The 23496-nt window shown below is 41.6% G+C and overlaps 1 protein-coding gene across 1 annotated transcript in view; it reads left to right on the forward strand.

The window, feature by feature from the left end:
• The window catches only part of LOC134635394 (myotonin-protein kinase), a 60585-nt gene that overhangs the window by 19103 nt on the left and 17986 nt on the right, over window positions 1-23496 (forward strand). Inside the window, exons 2-6 of the mRNA XM_063484780.1 lie at window positions 10009-10092; window positions 10268-10363; window positions 10489-10637; window positions 12984-13077; window positions 14474-14671. Coding sequence (XP_063340850.1) covers window positions 10024-10092; window positions 10268-10363; window positions 10489-10637; window positions 12984-13077; window positions 14474-14671 — 606 coding nt within the window. The 5' untranslated portion in view covers window positions 10009-10023. The remainder of the gene's footprint in view (window positions 1-10008; window positions 10093-10267; window positions 10364-10488; window positions 10638-12983; window positions 13078-14473; window positions 14672-23496) is intronic.

The following is a 23496-nucleotide window of genomic DNA, read 5'->3' on the forward strand; positions in this document are numbered from 1 at the left end:
TCCGATTTTTTGTTGATAAGATTAAAGAAATCAATGCTAAAATCTCCCCAAAGCTTTCTTGTTCTCCGAGTGAGGTACTCCCTTTGCACTCCTGGTCAACTTTTACAACTGTAACGTATGATGAAATAGCAGCATTGGTGGACAAAATGAAGCCATCCTCAAGCCCCTCAGATATTATCCCCACTAAGCTTTTCATCAATGCTTTTGACACCATTGGTCCTTGGGTTGTGAACCTTTTTAATGTTTCTCTTCAGACTGGGGTGTTCCCCAGCTTTTTTTAAACATGCCATTGTGGAACCAAGGCTCAGAAAACCCAACCTGGATCCAACACTATATCAACATTTAACACCTATCTCCAAACTCCGATTTATGTCAAAACTCTTTGAGAAGGCAGCTGCTGTCCACCTTACAGCGTACTTGGAGAAATATAACATCCATGACCGTTTTCAGTCTGGGTTCCGTAAATTGCATTCCACTGAGACAGCACTACTGAAAGTCACTAATGATATTATGATGTCAGCAGACTCCGGAGAATACACAGTCCTAGTCTTGTTAGACCTTACCTCAGCCTTTGATACAGTCAACCATACCATCCTGATAAACAGACTGAGAGACCTGGTTGGGATGTCTGGCTCCGTTCTAGACTGGTTTTCATCTTATATATCTGAAAAGAGTTTTAGTGTGTCTGCAAACCAGATCATGTCGGAATCTACAGAGTTGTTGTGTGGAGTTCCTCAGGGCTCTGTACTGGGACCTATTCTGTTTTTAATATACATTCTTCCTTAAAGCCAGATACAGCAGTTTCCTGAAGTATCTTATCATCTTTTTGCTGACGATATCAGCTATATTATTCATTTAAGCCTGCTGAAGCTCATAAGCTATCCAATCTGATTAACTGTTTAACCAACATTAAACAATGGTTGAACAATAATTGCTTACAGCTAAACCCAGCCAAAACAGAAACTTTGATTATTGCACCAGACAGTGCAATACCCGATATTAAACAGCGACTGGGTGACTTAGGTTCCTCACAGAAACATAACCTTAGAAACCTGGGTGTTATCTTTGATGAAGCTTTTTCTTTAGAGGGACATTTAAATCAGATAGTAAGAACCTGCTTTTTTCACTTGAGGAACATTTCAAAACTTAGATCCATCGTGTCTACAAGCGAACTCAAGATGATAATACATGCTTTTGTCTCTACAAGACTCGACTACTGTAACAGTCTGTTTACTTGTCTAAACAAGAAAAGGCTAGCTCGTCTACAGGTTGTCCAGAACTCTGCAGCGAGGCTACTGACCCGCTCGAACAAGGGAGCTCATATGACCCCTGTGTTAAAGTCGCTGCACTGGCTACCAATCAGATTTAGGTTCCATTTTAAAATTCTAGTTTTAACTTTTAGAGCACTACAGGGACAACTACTGGTTGTGGTTTAGGGAGGAAAAATGAGGAGTATAATTAATTATTTTGCCTATGATAAATCAAGAAAATTTTGTAAGGCTGTTAAAGATCTAGGAAGGTCTTTAGCAGCCATTTCCCCCTTCAATTCATCATACAAATCATGTAAACTTGGGGAGCCCTTCTCTTTCACCCTGCTTCTCCAGCCAAAATCCAGAAGCCAAAGGAATAATCAGTAACACTCCTCCTACCTTGCCAGAAGTAGGGTAGGATCCATGCTCTAGGATCCCCCAGTGTGGAACTTGAACACATTGAACTTGGAAACAAAGTCATCAAAAGAAAGCTCAGCAATAGTTTTTGGGACTGCCTGTGCCCATTTTGGAGTTCATTTACCACATTAACTCCACGAGAAAGGCTACTTTTGAAAAGTGAAATGAATATGTCTTATTTTTGTTCATGTTTTGTTGTGAGTGAGAGTCAGAAAATCTCCACTTTTCCCACTCACCCAAAAAGATTTTAGGTGTAGGCAGAGGCTTTTTTCCAAGCTGTTCGACCAGCTTAGGTTGAGACTGGATTAAAGCCAGAGGTAGGTTAACAGATGAGTTAGACAGTGGGCCAGAGGATTTTATCATACCTTTAAGTCTGGCTAGCTGCTTGTTGACTGTGCCCTATTCTATAGGGATATGGTGTAATATTTGCTTGTGTCTTCCAAATTGGATTTATTGGAGGGAGATGCACAGGATCCACTGAGTCCACCAAAACAGAAGGAACTAAAACTATCAGAAAGTCCAACAAGTTTATTTACACAACAAAGTTCCCCAATCAAAGACATTGGTTTCTAGTCAGTAAAGTCCGGGGTCCAAACAGATCAGGTAATTCCACTACTCCGTAGCGTCACAGAATCTCCCACAGAAAGCAAGACCTCTCTCTCCAGCCTCCAGGGTATTCTGCACAGAGGAACAAATCGATGGTAGAACACAACAACAAGCAAGAGAGCTAGGCAGTGACCACTACCACTAACACTGGTTCCAACAAAGACTAAAGATTACAAGGCGAACTGCCAACTCTTGAGCCACGAACGCCCTAAATAACATTATTTGATGTAAAAAAAAAGTGTATAAGAATCATTTTATATATTTTTCCATAGCATTACATTTGAATTTAACAGTTCAATCTTTCAAATAACGGACAAATATTTGTGAAATTATGATACATTTGTGAATGTATTTTAACAATCTAAATATGCATATGTACAGACAAATATATTTAAAAAACAAGAAAATTATGTTTTATTACATTTACAGTGATTTTACGTTATTTTACATTTGTAATGTAAAATCACAGTCTATTTATGTAAATTTAATGACATTCTAGAAAAACAGTACAAAACTGTAAAATACACAGTAAAATACTTTTATATTAGAATTCTTTTTTACAGTGTAGTCATCTGACCCAGGATTTGAGTTTGGCTGGACCTGTTAGTTATTTCTGTAAAGAGGTATAAGTTAATTTGTTATTTCCTGAGTGTATTATTTCCTTATGCTTTTGAGTTTGCTAGTTCTCAGTTTCTTGTTTAGTCGGTTCCCTTTCATGTCTAGCCTGTCTGTCTCTGTCTAGTCTCCATGTCTCACTGTCTCTGTCTCTCTCTCTCGGTCTCCCTCTCTCTGTACCTCGCTACCTCTTCCTCAGTCATGTCTCTGTGTTTGTTTATCTGTTTATGTTTCCTGTTTTATTTTGACAGTCCCTAATCTCATGTGCGTCATGTTCATTTACTTCCCCTGTCTCATCAGTTAGATTATGTTCATCTGTGTTCCCCAGGTGTGTCCTCTCTGCCCTGATTTCCTTTTGTGTATATATTGTTTGCCCAGGCATTTTGACTAGAGACCGGCCCACCAGGTACTACAAGAAAAGCCATAAAGCCTTTGAATAAACACAAATGGTGTTGTGACAGTGATGTACACTGTCTTGTCAAATCAAATCAAATCACTTTTATTGTCACATCACATGTGCAGGTACACTGGTACAGTACATGCGAGTGAAATTCTTGTGTGCGAGCTTTCACAAGCAACAGAGGTGTGCAAAAATACAATAACATAAGAACAAGCAAAATATAAGAATGGCTAAATCTGAGAATTATATGAATAAATATATGTACAATATAAGAGTATATGCGCATTACTAAATGTGTATACTAAATATGTATATCTACGTGTGTGTGTGTATATATACATATTTTAAAAATTAAATAGAATAAACAATAAAATAAAATATACAGAGGTTGGCAGTTGGACATGTGCAAAACAAGTGGCATTCATATACAGTATGGAAATAGTAAGGTTTGTCGGCCGTACACAAGGAGACATGTGCTACTCATGAAAAAATAAAGGAAAAGTAAAATTAAACACAAAAACCAGCTGTTGCTTGGGGGAGCTCGCGACGTGGCTGTCATACTCGGCGCCATCTTGTTGGTATATATGTATGATTTCGATACATTTTACATCAGATGAAAACGTTGGTTGTAAGATTCAGATAATTATTTATTAAAAGCTAGACATTTTAAATGAGAATAAGAAAGAAAAGTATTTCTTTGTGCCCCCCTTTCCCTGTTAATGCCCTACCTGGCCCCCCTGGCAAAACTTTGCTAGACCCGCCCCTGCACTGTTACCAGCTGTCAGCTACATAGAAAAGGATCCTTGTGTTATTTGTCTCCCAGAAACAGTTCATAACTTCCCTTCAACTCATTCATGTCGCCTAAAATGTAAACCTGTTTCTCCATCACCTGTTCATGATGATTCACTGATGATTCAGTAAGGGCATCTCCTGTTTTCATGTTCACTTTTCCCTCTCACCACATATCCAAACCGATATCAACACCAGCAGCTTTTATGGCTGTGGCTCCAGCAAACATCAGCTGATACTAGAAAGTAATATTAAATCAATTCTAACAGCTTATCGAGCCATATCGCCTTGATCCGGTGATCGACACAGCAGCCGAACTATATAAATACAATTTTGGGGAATACATGTACCGCCGTTACGTATTTAAAATACAAAATATGAGTAACTGTATTCCGTTACAGTTACCGTTTAAAAAGGTGGTATTTAGAATCCAGTTACTTTGTTGAAATAAAGGAATTGCACGGCGGTCTTTCCCCGTTTCATATGTTAGGCTATGCCCTCTCTATCTCTGGTAATTCCACGCCGGTGGAAACCTAAACAAAACATGCATTAAGAGGCTCAAATGCCTGTGTCTCAATCTCGTGTCTCATAATGACGTGAAGAAATATTTTTAAAAATTATTTAATATGAAGGCAATAGCAGAGTGTTACAGGCATAGCCCTAAAGAATGTAGCCTAATGGGCAGTGTAGTCCGTGCTGCAGGGAGAATGGACTGCCATACCCGTTATGTGTCTGTGAGCGAGGGAGGGAGAAAAAGGAAAAGTCCGAGTTGTCACCGAGCAGAAACGGGAGCTGGAAGCATGTAAATATAATAATAACCACTGCAGCCAAAAAGAGTGCCTGACGAGCCCAGTTGTAAGTAAGCTATTAAGACTCGACTGTACACTGTGTTCGTGTTTTCCTCTGAAACAATAAGTTCCGTTGGAGCAGCCTTTCAACGCCTCTCTCTGTCTCTCGCTAGCAAAGTTGACCCAGACAAAGTAAAGCTAGTTTTCGGCTACGAGAACGACACGAACCCGACGTATTAGCCAGAGGTCCCTTTACTACGGTTCGGAGCCGTGGACCTGTTTTATATACAAGATCGTTGTTATGACTGTTACTCATTTTATATTAAGATTTAAAAATCTAGTTGGTATTGGTATGCCGAATAACCTTCAGTAATAGTAATAAATCACACAGCAATAGTACATTCATGTAGTTTTAAAAAAGCATGATAATATATTAAGTATTCAGAATACGTTACTCTAATTGAGTAACGTTACTCTAATTGAGTAACATAACAGAATACTTTACAGAATACATTTTAATAGTAACCTTCCCAACAATGTGTATATATAAATAGAAAAAAAAAAAACACCCATCTCGCCCCTGCGGGCGATTTATCCTTCAAGCTCGGGTCTACCAGAGGCCTGGGAGCTTGAGGGTCCTGCGCAGTATCTTAGCTGTTCCCAGGACTGCGCTCTTCTGGACAGAGATCTCCGATGTTGTTCCCGGGATCTGCTGGAGCCACTCGCCTAGCTTGGGAGTCACCGCACCTAGTGCTCCGATTACCAAGGGGACCACCGTTACCTTCACCCTCCACATCCTCTCAAGCTCTTCTCTGAGCCCTTGGTACTTCTCCAGCTTCTCGTGTTCCTTCTTTCTGATGTTGCTGTCATTCGGGACCGCTACATCGATCACTACGGCCGTCTTCTTCTGTTTGTCTACCACCACTATGTCCGGTTGGTTAGCCACCACCATTTTGTCCATCTGTATCTAGAAGTCCCACAGGATCTTAGCTTGGTCATTCTCCACCACCCTTGGGGGCGTCTCCCATTTTGACCTCGGAACTTCTAGGTTATACTCGGCACAGATGTTTCTGTATACTATGCCGGCCACTTGGTTATGGCGCTCCATGTATGCCCTGTCTGCTAGCATCTTGCACCCTGCTGTTATGTGCTGGATTGTCTCAGGGGCATCTTTACACAGCCTGCACCTGGGGTCTTGCCTGGTGTGATAGACCCCAGCCTCTATGGATCTTGTACTCAGAGCTTGTTCCTGTGCTGCCATGATTAGTGCCTCTGTGCTGTCTTTCAGTCCAGCTTTGTCCAGCCACTGGTAGGATTTCTGGATATCAGCCACCTCCTCTATCTGCCGGTGGTACATACCATGCAGGGGCCTGTCCTTCCATGATGGTTCCTTGTCTCCCTCCTCTTTCTTGGGTTTCTGCTGCCTGAGGTATTCACTGAGCACGCTGTCAGTTGGGGCCATCTTCCTGTGGTGCTGACACTCACCAGTCCCCGGCCCCCTTCCTTCCGCTTAGCGTACAGCCTCAGGGTGCTGGACTTGGGGTGAAACCCTCCATGCATGGTAAGGAAAAAGCTCCTTACCATATATATATATATATATATATATATATATATATATGCAACTATATTCAGCTGTGCACAGCTCCTAAGGGATCAAGTTTATGACCATACGGGAGGTGCAGACTAGCGAAATATGGACAGAGGAAATTCGTGCTACTCATGTGGGCTGCTCACTTTGGCCGGTGTTTACAGGTCAAAGAATGAAACAATCCTTTGCCTCTCGAGTGAGGAATCCGAGCTACGATGTCCCACAACAGGTTTCATCACATCAGGACGCTGCGCTTGACGGCATGATGACAAGCGATGCCGATGACATGAAGACAAACTATACCGACGGCTGCCAGATGGCTGCCTTCATAGTGTGGGCGCACCACCCGCAGATGCTGTGCGTCCAGACAGAGACCTGTGTGGATGAAAGACTCGTCCCATTCAGAGGCAGGTGCAGCTTCAGGCAGTACATTCCAAAAAAGCCGGCGAAATATGGTATAAAGATTTGGGCAAAAAGGTACGTGTCATTACGCATCAGTTACGCACGCATTTTTTTCATTCTTGCCCATTCTTGTCCAAAATATACACAGGTTTTATGTTTTCGTTTGTTTTTTGTTTGTTTGTTTTGTTTTCATTTTTTGTTAGGTTGTTGGCACCTACTCCTGCAGGAGGAGAATAAATCGCTGGCTTCCACAACCTCCTTGACGTCTCATTTTACAGTGACTGTGTGGACTATATTGTGGACATAAATCGAGCCAGTCTGGCAGTAGAGGAAAATACATTTCTACATTGCCAACAACATAAATGTTGAAGTTTATCCTTCTAAAATAAATGTTTTTCTGGTTCAAAGTGATCTTGTATTTTTATTTACATATTTTCTTTTTTTAAACAACAAGGCAATATGTCTTGATGCATTCTCAATCATCCAGGAAAATAAATCTCCAAAAGTTGATTCTCTTCATCTGGACGTAGCGTTTTGTGGGAGAAACGTTTCGTCACTCATCCAAGTGACTTCTTCAGTCTCAGCTGACTGTAGGTTTCCCCAATCTTATAAACAGTACATTTGCATAAGCATTTAGTGGTGGAAAAACATGAAAACATGATATACTGTCATGGTCCGGAGTCTGTGACTCCGTGTTTATGTTTTAGTTTATTATTATTCTGTGGTTTTGTTTATTCTGGGTTTCTGTACTCTCCTTGTTTCACGTTTCATGTTCCTATTTTCTGTGTCCCCCAGTCTGTGTTTAGTTTGTGTGTTGTGTCATTACGTGCATGTGTAAGTTCCTGTTTTATTGTGAAGGTCTGCGTCTTATGCGAGTGTTTTCAGTTGCCTCCCTTGTCTCATCACGTTAATCACTCCCAGCTGTGTTCCCCACCTGTGTGTAATCTCCCTGTGTTTCTCTGAGTGTATTTAAGTTGTGTCTTCTGTCTTAGTAGTTGCTGGTTCGTCTGTGTTGTTTCCCTCCATCTTCCTGCGTTTCTCCCTCCGTCGTCCTGTGTGGTTTTTCCCTAAATTCTCTTCATCTCCCTGCATCTCGGTTTCTTATCTCAAGGTTTTAGGTTTGTTTTCCTTAGTTGTTTCCAGTTTAGGTTTTCTTAGTTTCAGCTCACCCTCGCCATCTCTGTTTGTATTTACCTTGCTAAATAAACTCACCTGCACCAGAGCTGCCGCATTTTGGGTCCTAATACATTCTCACACGGCTTGCCCCAGCAACCCGTGACATACACCATTGTATTATATTTACTGTCCCTGCAAAAAAAAATAATGATGGATCAAAATGAATGTTGGTGGCAATTTTTGTCCCATATAAAGGCCTAATTATAATAACAATCAAATATTACTTTAAATGTATTTTATGGAAATTTAAGGTTTTTTTTCTGCTAAAAAACCAGTGCGCTCATGTAACGAAACTGGGATTTAAAGGGTTAAAACCCCCGAAATATAATTTAAAATTTATATGAATATTTCAGGCAGAAATAGTTTTAAAAGACTGACTGATTTAAAGTGGGAAAAAAATATTAATATATAACATTTTTATAGCACTTTTTCAGATGTGGCCGTTTTTTGGCTCGAGGATCAAAGTGGATGTGTTTTTAAGGACTTAGGGTTAAAGTATTTTATTATTATTTTATTTGTTGTTACCTATCATCCACCTGGGCTTTTGTATTTTACTTCTCAGACTTTCTTATCTGATTTAGTGCTAAGAGAAAATAATTATTGTTGGTGATTTAAACATCAGTGCAGATGCTGAAAATGACAGCATCAAGATGGCCTTTAATTGATTATTAGTCTCAATTGCCTTTGCTCAAAACAGAATAGAACTAACCCACCACTTTAATCACACTCTGGATCTTGTTCTTAAACTATGTTTAAGGATATAATTCTGCCACCTACTTCTTCTTAATTGCCGTGCGCCAACACAGTGCATTGCAGCAATATCTTTGTGCAACATCTCTAAAATTAGAAGCATCCTGTCTCAGATTTATGCTGAAGAACTAGGTCATGCATTTTTTACTTGTAGGCTGAACAATTGTAATTCATTACATGCATGGAGAGTACTGACAGGGACTAGAAAGAGAGCATATCTTGCTAATCCTGGCTTTTCATCATTAACTCCCTGTTAAATCCAAAATCAAATATAAAAACCTTTTCCACACATACAAAGTGTTGAATAATCAGACCCCATCTTATCTTAAAGACCTCATAGTACCATATCACCCCAAAGGAGCACTTAACTCTCAGACTGCTGGCTTACTTGGAGTTCCCTTGAGGATAAATAAAGTCTCTCTGATTCTGATTCTGTTCCTAGGATATTTAAAAGCAGAATTGCAAACAGAACTTTTAGCTTTCAAGTCCCTCTTCTGTGGAACCATCTTGGATTTGGGAGACAAATGCCCTCTCTACTTTTAAGATTAGGCTTAAGATGTTCCCTTTTGACAAAGCATATGGTAAGGGCTAGATTAGGTCACCCTGACTCCTCCCTTAATTAATGCTACAATAGGCTTAGGCTACTGGGGGCTTTCCATCTCTTTTTACTCACTATGTGTTTATACAACAGTCTGCAGGTAGTTATTATTAATCATTAAGCTCTCTTACTGTCTTACTCCCCTCACCTCCAACTGGTGAAGCCTCAACTAATAATACAAAACAAGAACTTAACATTTCCCCATACTAATAAAAGAAATAAACAATATATCATGAACTCAAAATGCTGGGTCACAGACCCAGCCCATGACAATAAAACACTTTGAGGCAACACTGTTGTTGTGATTTGACACTATAAAAATAGAACTCAGTTGAACAAACTGAATTGAAAAAGAGCAACCAAAAGAACAAAAAGAAGTTCCCCAAAGCAATGTTTGAGCTATTATACTGAGAAGTATTCTGATATTTGGCAGGTGAATGACTGTTTGTCAAAACATTCAGATATTCCAATAAGCAATGTTTCATTTGTACATAATTCGATACAGAACACGACCATCTCTCACTGTTAGAATGTTTTAGACAAATCACCAATTATGACAGTCTTCTCGTTTTGTGCATGCAATCGTTTAAGTGGTTATTGTGCTGCTTTTGGTCTTGTCACTACCACAGGTCGCAGTGGCAAAGATGCGAAACACACAACAAGTGTATGCTCTGAAGATTATGAATAAGTGGGACATGCTGAGGCGAGGAGAGGTACACAAGCACAGATAACCTCACATTCACAACACTAAGAATAGGGTTATGACAACATAATGGGGACTCAAACTTTAAATCTAGAAGGCCTTTGTTATTGTTAATTCAGCATTATATTTTTCTGCCTGCTGCTTTTCATTTGTCTGGCATCGAGTTCTCTTCATGCTTTACACAGACAGCATGTTACCAAGAAGAGAGGGAAGTTTTGTTAAGGGGTGACAGACGCTGGATCACAGAGTTGCACTATGCCTTTCAAGATGATAACTACCTGGTATGTTTATACATGGTCAATCAGATAAATATGTTTTACAAATGTGTTGTCTACATTTTAGCATTTTATATTTAACTTGAATCCCATTACTAATTTTCACAACCTTCCAATCCCTTCTCACTCAGTACCTGGTGATGGATTATTATGTAGGTGGAGACCTGCTGACTCTCCTCAGTAAATTTGGGGATCGGATGCCTGAGGACATGGCTCAGTTCTACTTGGCAGAGATGGTTATGGCCATTGACTCTGTCCATAGACTGGGTTATGTGCACAGGTAGACTGCTTATTGATTTTTTACTTTTTTTTTTCTTATTTAGGGCTACAGTCAGTGTTGGGGAGTAACGGAATACATGTACCGCCGTTACGTATTTAAAATACAAAATATGAGTAACTGCATTCCGTTACAGTTACCGTTTAAAAAGGTGGTATTCAGAATACAGTTACTTTGTTGAAATAAATGGATTACACGGCGGTACTTTCCTGTTTCATATTGTCGCGGGTCAGGATTGTTTGGGTTTGTTTGACAGCTATGTTCTGTTGTTCCAGGCGGCAGCGTTACGGTTGCCATGGTTACAGGGTGACGCTCTCTCTCGCTGCATGTTTCCTGGGTGAGAGAGCGCTTTTTTGTTGTTGTTGTTGTGCTAAGCTAAAAGGCAGAATGCTACAGGCACGGCCCTAAAGAATGTAGCCTCATGGGCAGTGTAGTCCGTGCTGCAGCGAGAATGGACTACCATACACGTTATGTGTCTGTGAGCGAGGGAGGGAGAGAAAGGAAAAGTCCGAGCTGTCACGGAGCAAAAACGGGAGCTGGAAGCATGTAAATATAATAATAACCACTGCAGCCAAGAAGAGTGCCTGACGAGCCCAGTTGTAAGTAAGCTATTAAGACTCAACTGTACACTGTGTTCGTGTTTTCCTCCGGAAAAAATAAGTTTCGTTGGAGCAGCCTTTCAACGCCTCTCTCTGTCTCTCGCTAGCAAAGTTGACCCAGACAACAAAGTAAAGCTAGTTTTTAGCTACGAGCCCAACACGGAACCCACCGTATTAGCCAGAGGTCCCTTTACTACGGTTCGGAGCCGCGGACCTTCAGTAACAGTAATAAATCACAGCAATAGTACATTCACGTAGTTGTAAACAGCATGATAATATATTAAGTAGAGCTGGGCGATAAAACGATAACGATATGTATTGTGAAATAACTTTTTCTCGATAGAAAAATTTAACTATTGCGATAGACCTCATCACTCTCTTGCTCTTAAAAAAAAGAAAATAAGAACAGCCAATCCAAATTAAGTAGCGCAGAGCCGAACCAATCACAGCCGCAGCGTCACGTCACGTGACTTGTTACGTACAGCACAAGTGCCAAGCCGCACATTATTATTATTATTATTATTATTATTATTATTATTATTAGTAGTAGTAGTAGTAGTAGTAGTAGTAGTAGTAGTAGTATATTTCGTAGTGATGTGTCGGTCGCGAACGAAATGGCTCTTAGAGCCGGATCTTTGACGTGAACGATGCGAGCCGGCTTCTTATCGCGAGCCGTGGGGGGGGGGGGGGGGGGGGGGGGTTTCTTTCTCTCACCCTCTCTCTCGCACTTTTTTTCCGCTTCACTCCGCACGCGAGCCTTGCGCTTTGCGCTGGGAAGAGGGGGGAGGGGCGGTAGTTACACTCGCAGTAGCACAGGAACAGAGCGGGAGGGAGAGAGAGAGAAAGAGAGCCAGGGACAACAACGTCACATTAGAAAGGTATAGTAATCATCCACAACTATTTTCAGTTGCGGATGATAAATGATTCAGAAAGTTCAGAAAGCTATACAACAAGGAGAGATTGAAAATTCCTTTTAGTTCTCAGTTTATTTGATATTGACAAAAGTTAGTCAATTTTGTCTGTTCTTCTGTAAAACAAACTAAGATTTATTTTTAGAATTAATATTTTGTTTCTAAGTGGAATTGACAATTTAGTAGTCTGTTTTGTTTGTTCTATTTTGAAACTTAAACGCTTTAGCGGCTGCCTTTTGTGTAGTTTGCAATATTTGCCTTTATTTATCTGAAAAGGTCTGATGTTCCTTAAGTACATCTACCCTGTTGAACTTATTATGGGAAATAAATAGTAAAATCAAGACAAGCTGCTGATTATTTCACATTTTACTTGTGAGCAACGGCACATTTGAATCTTACAAATATAGTTATTTGGCTTAATATCGTGATATATATCGTTATTGCCTGAAATGAAAAAAACATATCGTGATATGAAAAAATCTTATATCGCCCAGCTCTAATATTAAGTAATCCAAAGTATTCAGAATACGTTACCCTCATTGAGTAACGTAACGGAATACGTTACAGAATACATTTTGGGGCATGTATTCGGTATTCTGTAATGGAATACATTTTAAAAGTAACCTTCCCAACACTGGCTACAGTCATACAGAGTTTGCAGAGAAACCTTATCTAAAATATATGTATCAGAGATATGAGGTTTAAATATTAATATTAGCTCTCTCCTAAAACTGACTAACATAAAGAAACTATAATCATTTGATCATAATGACTTTTTTTGTTAATGAAATCTGACATTTAGAGGTTAAATAGCCCTATTTACCTGTTTTCTTACACAGAGACATCAAACCTGACAACATCCTGTTGACAGCTGATGGGCATATTAGACTGGGAGACTTTGGTTCCTGTCTGAGGCTACTTGATGATGGGATGGTGAGTTCATTGTGCGCAAGTAACAACGGACAGATAGACAGACAGACAGACAGACAGACAGACATTAGTTTTCACAAAAAAAGATGTGCATAAAAAGCAACACTGTCTCCTAAAAGTAGTGCTCTCATACATTCTCAGTTACATTCTTAAACTAACTCATAGCAACAGTCTAGCTTTACAGTAAAGATTGCAATATGTCATGGAATACCTGGAGAGAGGAAGGTCTGCACATCCCTTGACTGGGACAAAATAATCGGCCTGGGCATTTTGACTAGAGACCAGCCCACCAGGTATTATAGGAAAAGCCATGAAGCCTTTGAATGAACACAAATGGTGTTGTGACAGTGATGCACACTGTCTTGTTGGTATGTATGTATGTTTTCTATACATTTTACATTATGACCACGCTGGCTGTAAGATTCAGATAATTATTTATTAAAAGCTAGACATTTTAAATGAGAATAAGAAAGAAAAGTATTTCTTTGTGCCCCCCAATCCCTGTTAATGCCCTACCTGCCCCCCCTGGCAAAACTTTGCTAGACCCAGCAAACATCAGCTGATACTAGAAAGTAATATTAAATCAATTCTAACAACAGCTTATCGAGCTTAAACCTGCTGCTGTTGTTTAGCGCGACATCTGCTGGTTTCCTCTTTCTGGCGCAAAGTGGGCGATAAACAAACAAGAGAGAAAAGCCGATCAGCTGATCATTGATCAGTTTCACAATTGAAGCAGCAACAGGAGAGGGAGGGGGAGAGAATGAGAGAAGAAGAGGCAGCTGTGCAGCAAAGACATAGAATCCCATATGGAAAAAATATATATAAATCTTATAAAGTTTCTGTCTTGTGTGAAACTTGTATGAAAAGCATACAAGAGTGAAAACAGATATAAGATCCCTTGAAAAATTATATAAATGAAACTTGTATGTTTTGGATACTTACTAAAACAATATATGAAAGTAATGAGAAAGTGGCCACTTTCATGAGTAAATCATATAAGTTTTTACTATTTCTTTTCCATATGGGATAACTCCAGCTTTGAGTCTTTTTTTTCATTCTAGCTGAAGTACGGGACAAATTGCGTTCCTTTTCAGCTCAATACCATTTTCTTCTGTTTGTCTGTGACAAGACTGCTTTCAGAGGGAGGGTGCATCCGACCTCCTCGGCTTTAATTTTAAAAAAAACAAACCAACAACAACAACAACAACAAAAATTGGCCCATAAAAACAAAAAAGTCACAGTTTACTTGTCATGGAGCTTGCTTATTTGTTTATTTTTAAGACAGGACTAAAAACACACAGTGATGATTTTGCTACATTCTAGTACTTCCTTGAGGCAGGTCATGGCTTTTAGTTATTTCTATTTTTTTTTTTTTAAATCTATCTTCTTTTCTTTGCAGGTGCACTCGTCTTTAGCAGTCGGGACCCCAGACTATTTGTCTCCAGAGATCTTAAGAGCAGTTGAGGGAGGTGGAGGTTATGGTCCTGAGTGTGACTGGTGGGCTCTGGGTATTTGTGCTTATGAGATGTTGCTGGGGACCACACCTTTCTATGCAGAGTCCATCTCTGAAACATATGCCAAGATCATTCACTTTCAGGTACATACAAGTAGCTTTAATGTCATATAAATGACAAAATTAAAATTTGGAGTATAATAAAATTTCTGCACACATTTTAATAGCGATGACAGATTTCCATTCACTTCAGTTGCAAGTATTTTTAATGATCCGTCTGTGTGCTGGTAAAACAAACAAAATAACAAAATGCAATTTTGGCACATAATTCAGCAATTATCAGAATCAGAATCAGAATACTTTATTGATCCCTAGGGGAAATTATTTTTTTTGTTACAGTGCTCCATTACAAACAAACATTAACAAAGACAAACAATAAACTAACTAAGAATAGCACAATATATACAGGCATATATATATACATAAAGTCACTTATTAATAAATAGCTAAAAAAGAAACATGTGTAGCTGTTGCAGTAAACAGTGTGTTAAGTGGATGAGTTGTACAGGGAGATGGCCACAGGCAGGAAAGATTTCCTGTGTCGTTCAGTGGTGCTTTTCGGTACTCTCAGTCTCTCACTGAACGTGCTCCTGTGACTGACCAGCATGTCATGGAGTGGGTGGGAGGTGTTATCCAACATTGTCTTTATCTTGGACAACATCCGCCTCTCCGACACCACCTTGAGGGAGTCCAGCTCCATCCCCACAACATTACTGGCCTTACGGATCAGTTTATCGAGTCTGTTGGCATCTGCGACCCTCAGCCTGCTCCCCCAGCATGCAACAGCATAAAGGATTGCACTGGCCACAACAGACTCATAGAAAATCCTGAGCATTTTCTGGCAGATGTTGAAGGACCTCAGTCGCCTCAAAAAATAGAGACGACTCTGGCCCTTTCTGTAAAGTGCTGTGGTGTTTTTAGCCCAGTCCAGTTTATTGTCAATGTGTACTCCAAGGTATTTATAGTCCTCCACAATGTCAACACTGACCCCCTGGATTGAAACAGGGGTCAAGTGTTTCCTGGTCTTCCTGAAATCCACTATTAATTCCTTGGTCTTTCCCACGTTGAGCTGCAGATGATTCTGCTCACACCACGTGACAAAGGAGTCGATCACAGCCCGGTACTCTGTCTCATCATCCCTGCTGATGCATCCAACCACCGCGGAGTCATCAGAAAACTTCTGAAGGTGGCAGGTCTCTGTGCAGTGGCTGAAGTTTGTGGTGTAGAGGGTGAAGAGGAAGGGAGAGAGGACAGTCCCTTGTGGTGCCCCTGTGTTGCTGATTACCTTGTCAGACACACACTGTGGGAGACGTACATATTGTGGTCTTCCTGTCAGGTAATCAACAATCCAGGACACCAGAGAAGCATCCACCTGCAACTTAACTTATCACCCAGGAGAGTCGGCCTGATGTTATTGAAAGCACTGGAAAAGTCAAAAAACATGTGCTCACAGTGCTCGCCGGCTGGTCCAGATGGGTGTAGACACGATTGAGCAGGTAGATGATGGCGTCCTCTGTTCCGAGACGAGGCTGATAGGCAAATTGAAGGGGATCCAGATGTGGTCTGACAATGGGTCGCAGCTGGTCCAGGATGAGTCTTTCCAGGGTCTTCATGATGTGGGAGGTCAGTGCCACGGGCCTGTAATCCTGGGGGCCACTGGGACGTGGCGTCTTTGGTACAGGGACGAGGCATGATGTCTTCCACATCACTGGGACCCTCTGCAGACTCAAACTCAGCATAAACAGTTTATGAAAGACTCCACACAGCTGGGGGGCACAGGCCTCACTCCGTCTGGTCCAGCAGACTTGCCTGAGTGAAGTCTCCTCATTTGCATCTCAACCTGGTATTGAGTGAAGGTGATGGGTGGGGGAGGGGTGTCAGGAATCTCACAGGAGGCAACAGCGCCATGTGAAGAGAGAGGCTGGCACAGTGGTGTGGCTCTGGGTTCCAGGCTGACTACAGGTGAGGTTGTGGGGGTGTGAGCAGACACTGTGGTGTCGAATCTATTGAAAAACAGATTCAACTTGTTAGCTCTGTTCTCACCTCCCTCAGCTCCCCTGCTGTTGGTTGGCCTGAATCCAGTGATGGTCTTCATGCCCCTCCACACCTCTCTCATGCTGTTCTGCTGGAGTTTCCACTCCAGCTTCCTCCTGTAATTATCCTTAGCCTCTCTGATCTTGTCCTTTAGTAACACCCGGACCTTCCTCACCTCCTCTTTATTGCCCCCTCTGAAAGCCCTCTTCTTGTCGTTGAGGAGGGCTTTGATGTCCTTAGTCACCCACGGCTTGTTATTTGGGTAACAATGAACAGTCTGAGCTGGAACAATGGAGTTGGTGCAGAAAGTTATGTAGTCTGTGATACACTCAGTAAGCCCATTGATGTCCTCGGCATGAGGCTCACAGAGTGTTTCCCAGTCGGTCACCTCAAAACAGCCCTGTAGTTCCGCTAAGGCCTCCTCTGACCACCTCCTAACGCTCCTCGTGGTCACAGGTTCCCTCCTCACAATTGGCACATAGAGTGGGGTGAGGTGAATCAGGTTATGATCTGACCTACCAAGTGGGGGAAGGGAGGAGGAGCTGTATGCATCCTTGACATTAGCATACAGTAGGTCTAGAATTTTCTCTCCCCTGGTGGGACAGTCCACATATTGTCTGAATGTTGGAAGTGTATTGTCCAGTGATACATGGTTGAAGTCACCCGAGATCACAATAAAGGCACTCGGGTGCTGAGTCTGTAACCGGGCTATGGCAGAGTGGATAGTGTCACATGCAGCTGTGGGGTTAGCAGAGGGAGGAACATAAACAGCCACCAAGATGACGTGAGAGAATTCCCTGGGTAAATAATACGGCCTGAGTCCAACAGCACACAGTTCAATGTCCGGGCAACAAATCCTTTCTTTGATTGTTATGTTGGCAGGGTTACACCACCGGTTCTTAACTAAAACAGCAAGTCCACCTCCTTTCCGCTTACCGCTAGCGATGCTGTCCCTGTCCGCCCGAACAGTGTGGAAACCTTCCACGGAAGCATTCTCGTCGGGAATGTCCTGGTGCATCCATGATTCAGTGAAACACATCAGGCTACACTCTCGGTATTCCCTCTGACTCCGTACCAGTGCTGAGAGCTCGTTGATTTTATTCGATAACGATCGCACATTTCCCATTACGATAGACGGCAGACATGGTTTATACCTCCTCCTCGCTTCGAGCCTCCGCTGTCTCACCGTTTCCTTCTTTCTTCTCTTCTGTCCTTGACCTCTGCATCCCCGGTGTGTTTTTCTCCAAATTTCAGCTGGTACTTCTGCGGGTCTGGCCAGCGAGCCGGCCGGCATCAGGGCGATCAGCTGATCTCTGGAGTAAACAGTCCGTGCGTGTAGGAGATGTGCCGCGGTCCCGTTCCTTGATAAAAGTAATAGTTCCACAGCCACCAGAAGAACAAAAACTCTCTCAATCCACATGATTGGGTGAAGGATAATAAACGGATGAAAATACAAGTCAGAAAAAAAAAAGAATACGTAAGAAAACAGAGCTAAACTAAGAGAAAAAGCAGGAGCGACTGTAACAGGCTGCACGCTGGTTGGCGCATGGACCAAATGGGCCTTAATCACTTTATCCAGACCAAAAAGGTTAGGTATTTAAAGAAGACAGTATCTGAGTGTAATTCTCCAGGCTGAAACAATAATTGTAACTAAATATTTCCAAATGTTTAAATCTGTTTTTATTCATTTGTTTATACAACCTAGTGTGTATAGCATAATGGCACCAGTTTAATATCTATGATGCAGTGTAAACAGAAATAAGCACTGCTAGTCTGGATTGTTGGTTTGTTTCAGTTTTGTTTTTCATAAGTCGGTGGAGAAACTTAAAGTACATTTTTTAAGGGTTATAGTACCATGAGGTATAGGTGGTTTAAAAACCTTTGGTTGACTTATCAAGTTCATAATAACCTTCACGTGATTTCTGATAAAGGAATGAGGTCATAGTTGTTCTAAGCTTCATAAACACAATTATTGTTGGGTCTGTTCCCACAAACCCCGCTAGTTCTAGAGACTTATTCATCATGAAAGAAAACAAGACAACAGTGTTCGATCGATTACTTGCGCAAGGGAGGCCTTTGGTCAAGAACCAGCTCTTGGAGCTCACGCTCCTAACCTGTCTCCAGCCCAAAGTCCTTCAAAGAGCAGCTTCCCTCGCAGCTATTTATTGAGAGACAGTTCACACAATAGTTTACAACACGTACCTCCCCTCTTAACCCCCCTTGGTTACAAAGACGAGGCACTGTGTGTGTGTGTGTGTGTGTGTGTGTGTGTGTGTGTGTGTGTGTGTGTGTGTGTGTGTGTGTATGTGTGTGTGTAGGTAGGTGTGTGTGTGTGTGTGTGTAGGTGCCCTCCTGCTGATCAAAGGGTCATAAACCCTAAAAGCAGGGGGAACATCCTTGGTCATAAAGAGGGTAGTCTCCCCCACACCCAATGTATGGTTTACCATAGGTAACACAGTGAAACCATACAAAGGGCAGGAAGCTCTACCAAACATCAAACAAACCTCCACAAGGATGTTCCCTGTGATAAAACACTTCAGCCTCACAGTTAAACAATGTAGAAATGGATGGCAAGCATAAAAATGACAAACATTTAAGAATCCACTCTAACATTCCCTCCTGTTTTGTGATTTTTATGCTCCAAATTATTTCTATGTAATATATTCTTATCCATGCACCTCTTGCTTGACAATTTCAGTGCAGGCATCATTTATACACAGGCTTCTGTCATGACATTCATTTCAGTCAATTCATATTGTTGTAAAAGTACATAATTAACAAATGTATCAGAAATCATCTTAGTTCGCATTGATCTTATACACGGTAAAATTCATCCTATACATAAACAAATCAAATGTCAACAGTCCAAAAACAGGAATTAATATTTTCAAAAGGAAATGCCACCAAGGACCAGACATTAACCAAGTTATCCAGCCTTGTGGTGCATCTACTCCTGTCGTGCGATTCATTATGTATTTCTGCAAGTAAACAACTGAATGTAACAGTCAAACAAGAAGAATCAACATTCTCAAAAAATCATATGTCACTACAATACAACTGTATACAGACATAGACATTCAAACACATCAGTTGACTTTATCGTTTGTCCATGTGGCTCTCAGCTAACTTCAAAGCTGTAGCCTGGTCAACACCCTTCTTTATGACTTTATCAACCCCCCAAATCTTCTCACTGTAGGCATCCTGTGGGGGTTAGAGTCAACTAGTAAATTATCCGCATTTACAACTCTTCTCCTGTCCTGTTGTCACCACAGGAAAAGCTTTGTAAAGGAAATTGGATCAAGGTGTTTTGATCTTCTTGGCTCAAAACCTCAACCAGCTTAGAGAAGTGTTCATGATGTAAATGTAGACAAAAGGCTTCTCTGTTTACATCCTTCTTGCAGAGGACACAAAGAATAGGTGATGTTGTACAAATTCCATGATAAATCTCCAACTTGGACTAATCCATTGCCCTTCATTCACATAGGCAACTGGCCTGTTTCCAGTTCATTTAGCTTTTCAATGTCCTGCTGCGAGTCAGACACTTTGAGTCAGACTAGCAGGTCTGTCTTACCAGAGCAGTTCACCCTCCCAGCTACTGGTGAATCAACCGTCCATTCAGGTTCAGAAGTTGAAAAGTTGGCAGTGTCCCAAGTATGTTTACTCCTGGATGTGTTGCCAAGGCAACCAAACAAACTGTCTCACTCTCAGTGATGCTATATGGCCACAGTCCAGAAGAATGTGTAGCCAGTGGCATCACAAGCATAACCATTGGTCTCGTTCTTTATGTGAGCGGTCGTGTTCACAAACTGCCACCAGTAGTTGGTTGAAACCCCATGCGGGTACTGGGTGTAGTTTGCTCTGTCCCAGTGCGCTCCTGTCATCCCACTCTGGGTCCACAGGCACAAGAAGGCGAACAGCACATTCCCAGCCATTCTAAGTTGGGTTCAGGATCCGTTGGTTTCTTCACCAGGATTGAGATGAGAGGTCCTAGAGATATACTCCCCCCTTTGTACCGCTGGCCTTTTCACCATCACCCAGAGTCGGCCAGGAAGTGTGTTACCTTCTTGCAGTGCGCTTGATGTATCCAAGTGTTCCTTTCTGCGATCTTCACTGCTGTGGTCGTCGTCAGCAGCATCCGATAGGAACCTTTCCACCGTGGACTGGACCAGCACTTCCTCTCCATGGCCTTGTCAACATCCAATCTCCAGACTTCAGCCTCTGCTCCTGCGGAGAACAGAATCATCTGGCAGATCATTTGTTCTCAAGACTTCTTCATTTTTAAACATTTTAAAGCATCTAATCTGCTAATATGCTCAGGTATTTAATCTTAAAGTATAAACTATTGCTGTCATCATCTCCCTCCTGTTGCGACATGGCAAAGCCCATGGCGCAAAATAGCAACAGTCTTATACAAATTCTTAGGCAGTATTGGTTCATCACACAGATAACAAACACCATCCTGCAAATTCGCTCCTTCTGTAAGTCACACTGTTTTCCTGCAGTAGGTCAGTGGCCCTGCATGGCTGCCAGTGCACCTCGCATAATAGGCAACGTCTGTTGGTGTTGCATTGCTAAAATGTTAACACCATGTTCTCCTAAAGTTGCCTCTTTTGTGATCTTATCTGCAAAAGCATTCTCTAATGCAACTGGATCTTTCCCTCACATGTGTGCTACACATTTGCAACCGGCAATCCTACTGGGTAATAACTCTGCCTCCAGCAGATTTTGCAAAAGTTTGGCGTGTTCTACAGGTTTCCCTGTAGAGGCTGTCACACCTCGTCTCACCCACTGTACTACAAAGAAATGTACTGTAGCAAATGCATACTGGCTATCAGTGTATATTGTCACATCTTATCTCTCTGCAGCTTTACACACTTCCGTTAAAGCTACTATCTCTGCTGCTTCAGCAGACATAGAACCTGTTAGGTGTCCTGCACAGATAACTTTCTCACTGTCTACTACAGTAAAACCTGGTTTAGCCTGTCCCTCTGCTGTTGTAAAACTCAAACCATCAACAAACCAAACCTTTCCCTCACCAAGTGGCACATCTATTAAGTCATCCCTCAGCTTACACCCCTCTCTACGCGCTGTCTACACTCATGAGAAGCGCCCTCTTCCTTTGTTGGCAAAAAGGGTTGACGTAACAGTAACATTAAAGACAAGCGTCTTGTAGGTGACAGAAATATAATTTTAGTCTGCATTAGTAGACATCTACCTCGTGTGGAACTAACAGTGTCAAAAAGGTGAAACTATATCCTGAAACATTGTACAGCTTAAGCTGCTGCACATATTGATCTCACGCATGGAGGTAAAGCACAAGCAACTAGAGCTAATCTTTTAGGATAGTAAGTTACTGGCTTCACTTGTGGAAAAAGTGGTGTTAGGTTTTTCACAGTCACCTGGCATTTGTGCTGTTCACAGAACCACAAGTCCATCGCTGGACCTCCTCTGCGCTGTCACTTTTTGGAGCCTGGCACGCTCCCTCAGGTTCAAACGATTCAACGTTGCTGAAGATTTTAAAGGCAGAGCACGTCGTACACCTTAGTTGTCTTCCTCAACGTCAATGTCGAAACTCTTTTATCTCATTTAAGATTTCGCTGTGCAGAGTCTCCTCATGACGATCTCCTGGAAGCTCAGTAGCACAGTTCTCTGTGCTGAAGGTGATCTCCGATCCTCCTGAAGACTCTCTCCAGGCCTCAGCTTCCATCTTATGGACGATCCTCTCAGTCACTCCTTCTCGTCATGGCACCTCACGACATCTGCAAATTAAAATGACACTCCTCTCGCCACATGGCTTCCGCCATGTGTCAACTCCCCAACGAGACATGTACAAGAATGTTGCACAGTCTCCCTAAAACAATCTCCAGGGTTTGTCCCTTGGAGCAGCTTCACTCCAACCTGTAACCCTGTGTAAAAACATTAGTCGGCAATTAAATGTTTAGCTTGTTTAACTCCCAGCTCCACCTGGAGCCTGTATCCTGGAAGACAACGTCTGTTAAATCAAACTTCACATTTTCAACCAACTATAGATCATAAGAGTAATAAAGTATTCAGCATAAAAGACAAATATCATGTGCAGGTTTTCCCCAGTCATTAAATCACTATTATTATTATCATAATTTGTCCCAAATCATGAATCATCCCAATTTATTCCACAATTTAATCGGTGACTTTCCTAAAGTTTGTCACTCCACTTACTATGAGCTCAATAGTGGCCAGCTAGTGAGCCCATATTAAACTATTCTGTAACCACTGCACATCTGTTCAATTGTCACTTGTCTGTCTGTGCTGAATCCTTTACAAGCACTCTTAAAGAAAAACAAACATTAACAACACACATAAACAATCCTGGTGGTCAGGTGCCGGCCATCCAGATTCCAGAGATGCTGTAAAAAGGTCATAAAGTTAACACTCTGCTGTAAAAAGAAGTAAATGTTAGCGCTGCGCAGGTGTATACACTCTTTCTCACAGTAATCTCTGTGAGCAACACAAGGTAGTTAATGACACACCCATGGTGAATTCACAGACACAGAAAATTTTAAACTAAAAAAGGTTAAATTTGCAGAGTTCACATAGTCATGTGACCCAAGTTTCCTCTTGTGGTCTCCTTTTGTTCCTGCAACAGAAGACACACACAGAGATACATCCACACCTTTGTCAGGTGGGGGTTAACTTCACACAATGGTGTTAAGTCAGTCAGTCTTGTCAGCTTTTGTCAGTCAGTTTTTTCCCTCATTTGTTATTTGCTAATAGTAGAACCCTTCTTGACGCAATAAGTTTCTACTGCCAGCAATGACGTCATTTCAAAAAAGAAGAAGAAAAACTTTAGAAGCGGATTACATCGCTGAATCCTTTTTGGCAGGGACTTGTTTTCT

Source organism: Pelmatolapia mariae, linkage group LG10_11 (assembly GCF_036321145.2).
Source record: "Pelmatolapia mariae isolate MD_Pm_ZW linkage group LG10_11, Pm_UMD_F_2, whole genome shotgun sequence".
NCBI lineage: Eukaryota > Metazoa > Chordata > Actinopteri > Cichliformes > Cichlidae > Pelmatolapia > Pelmatolapia mariae.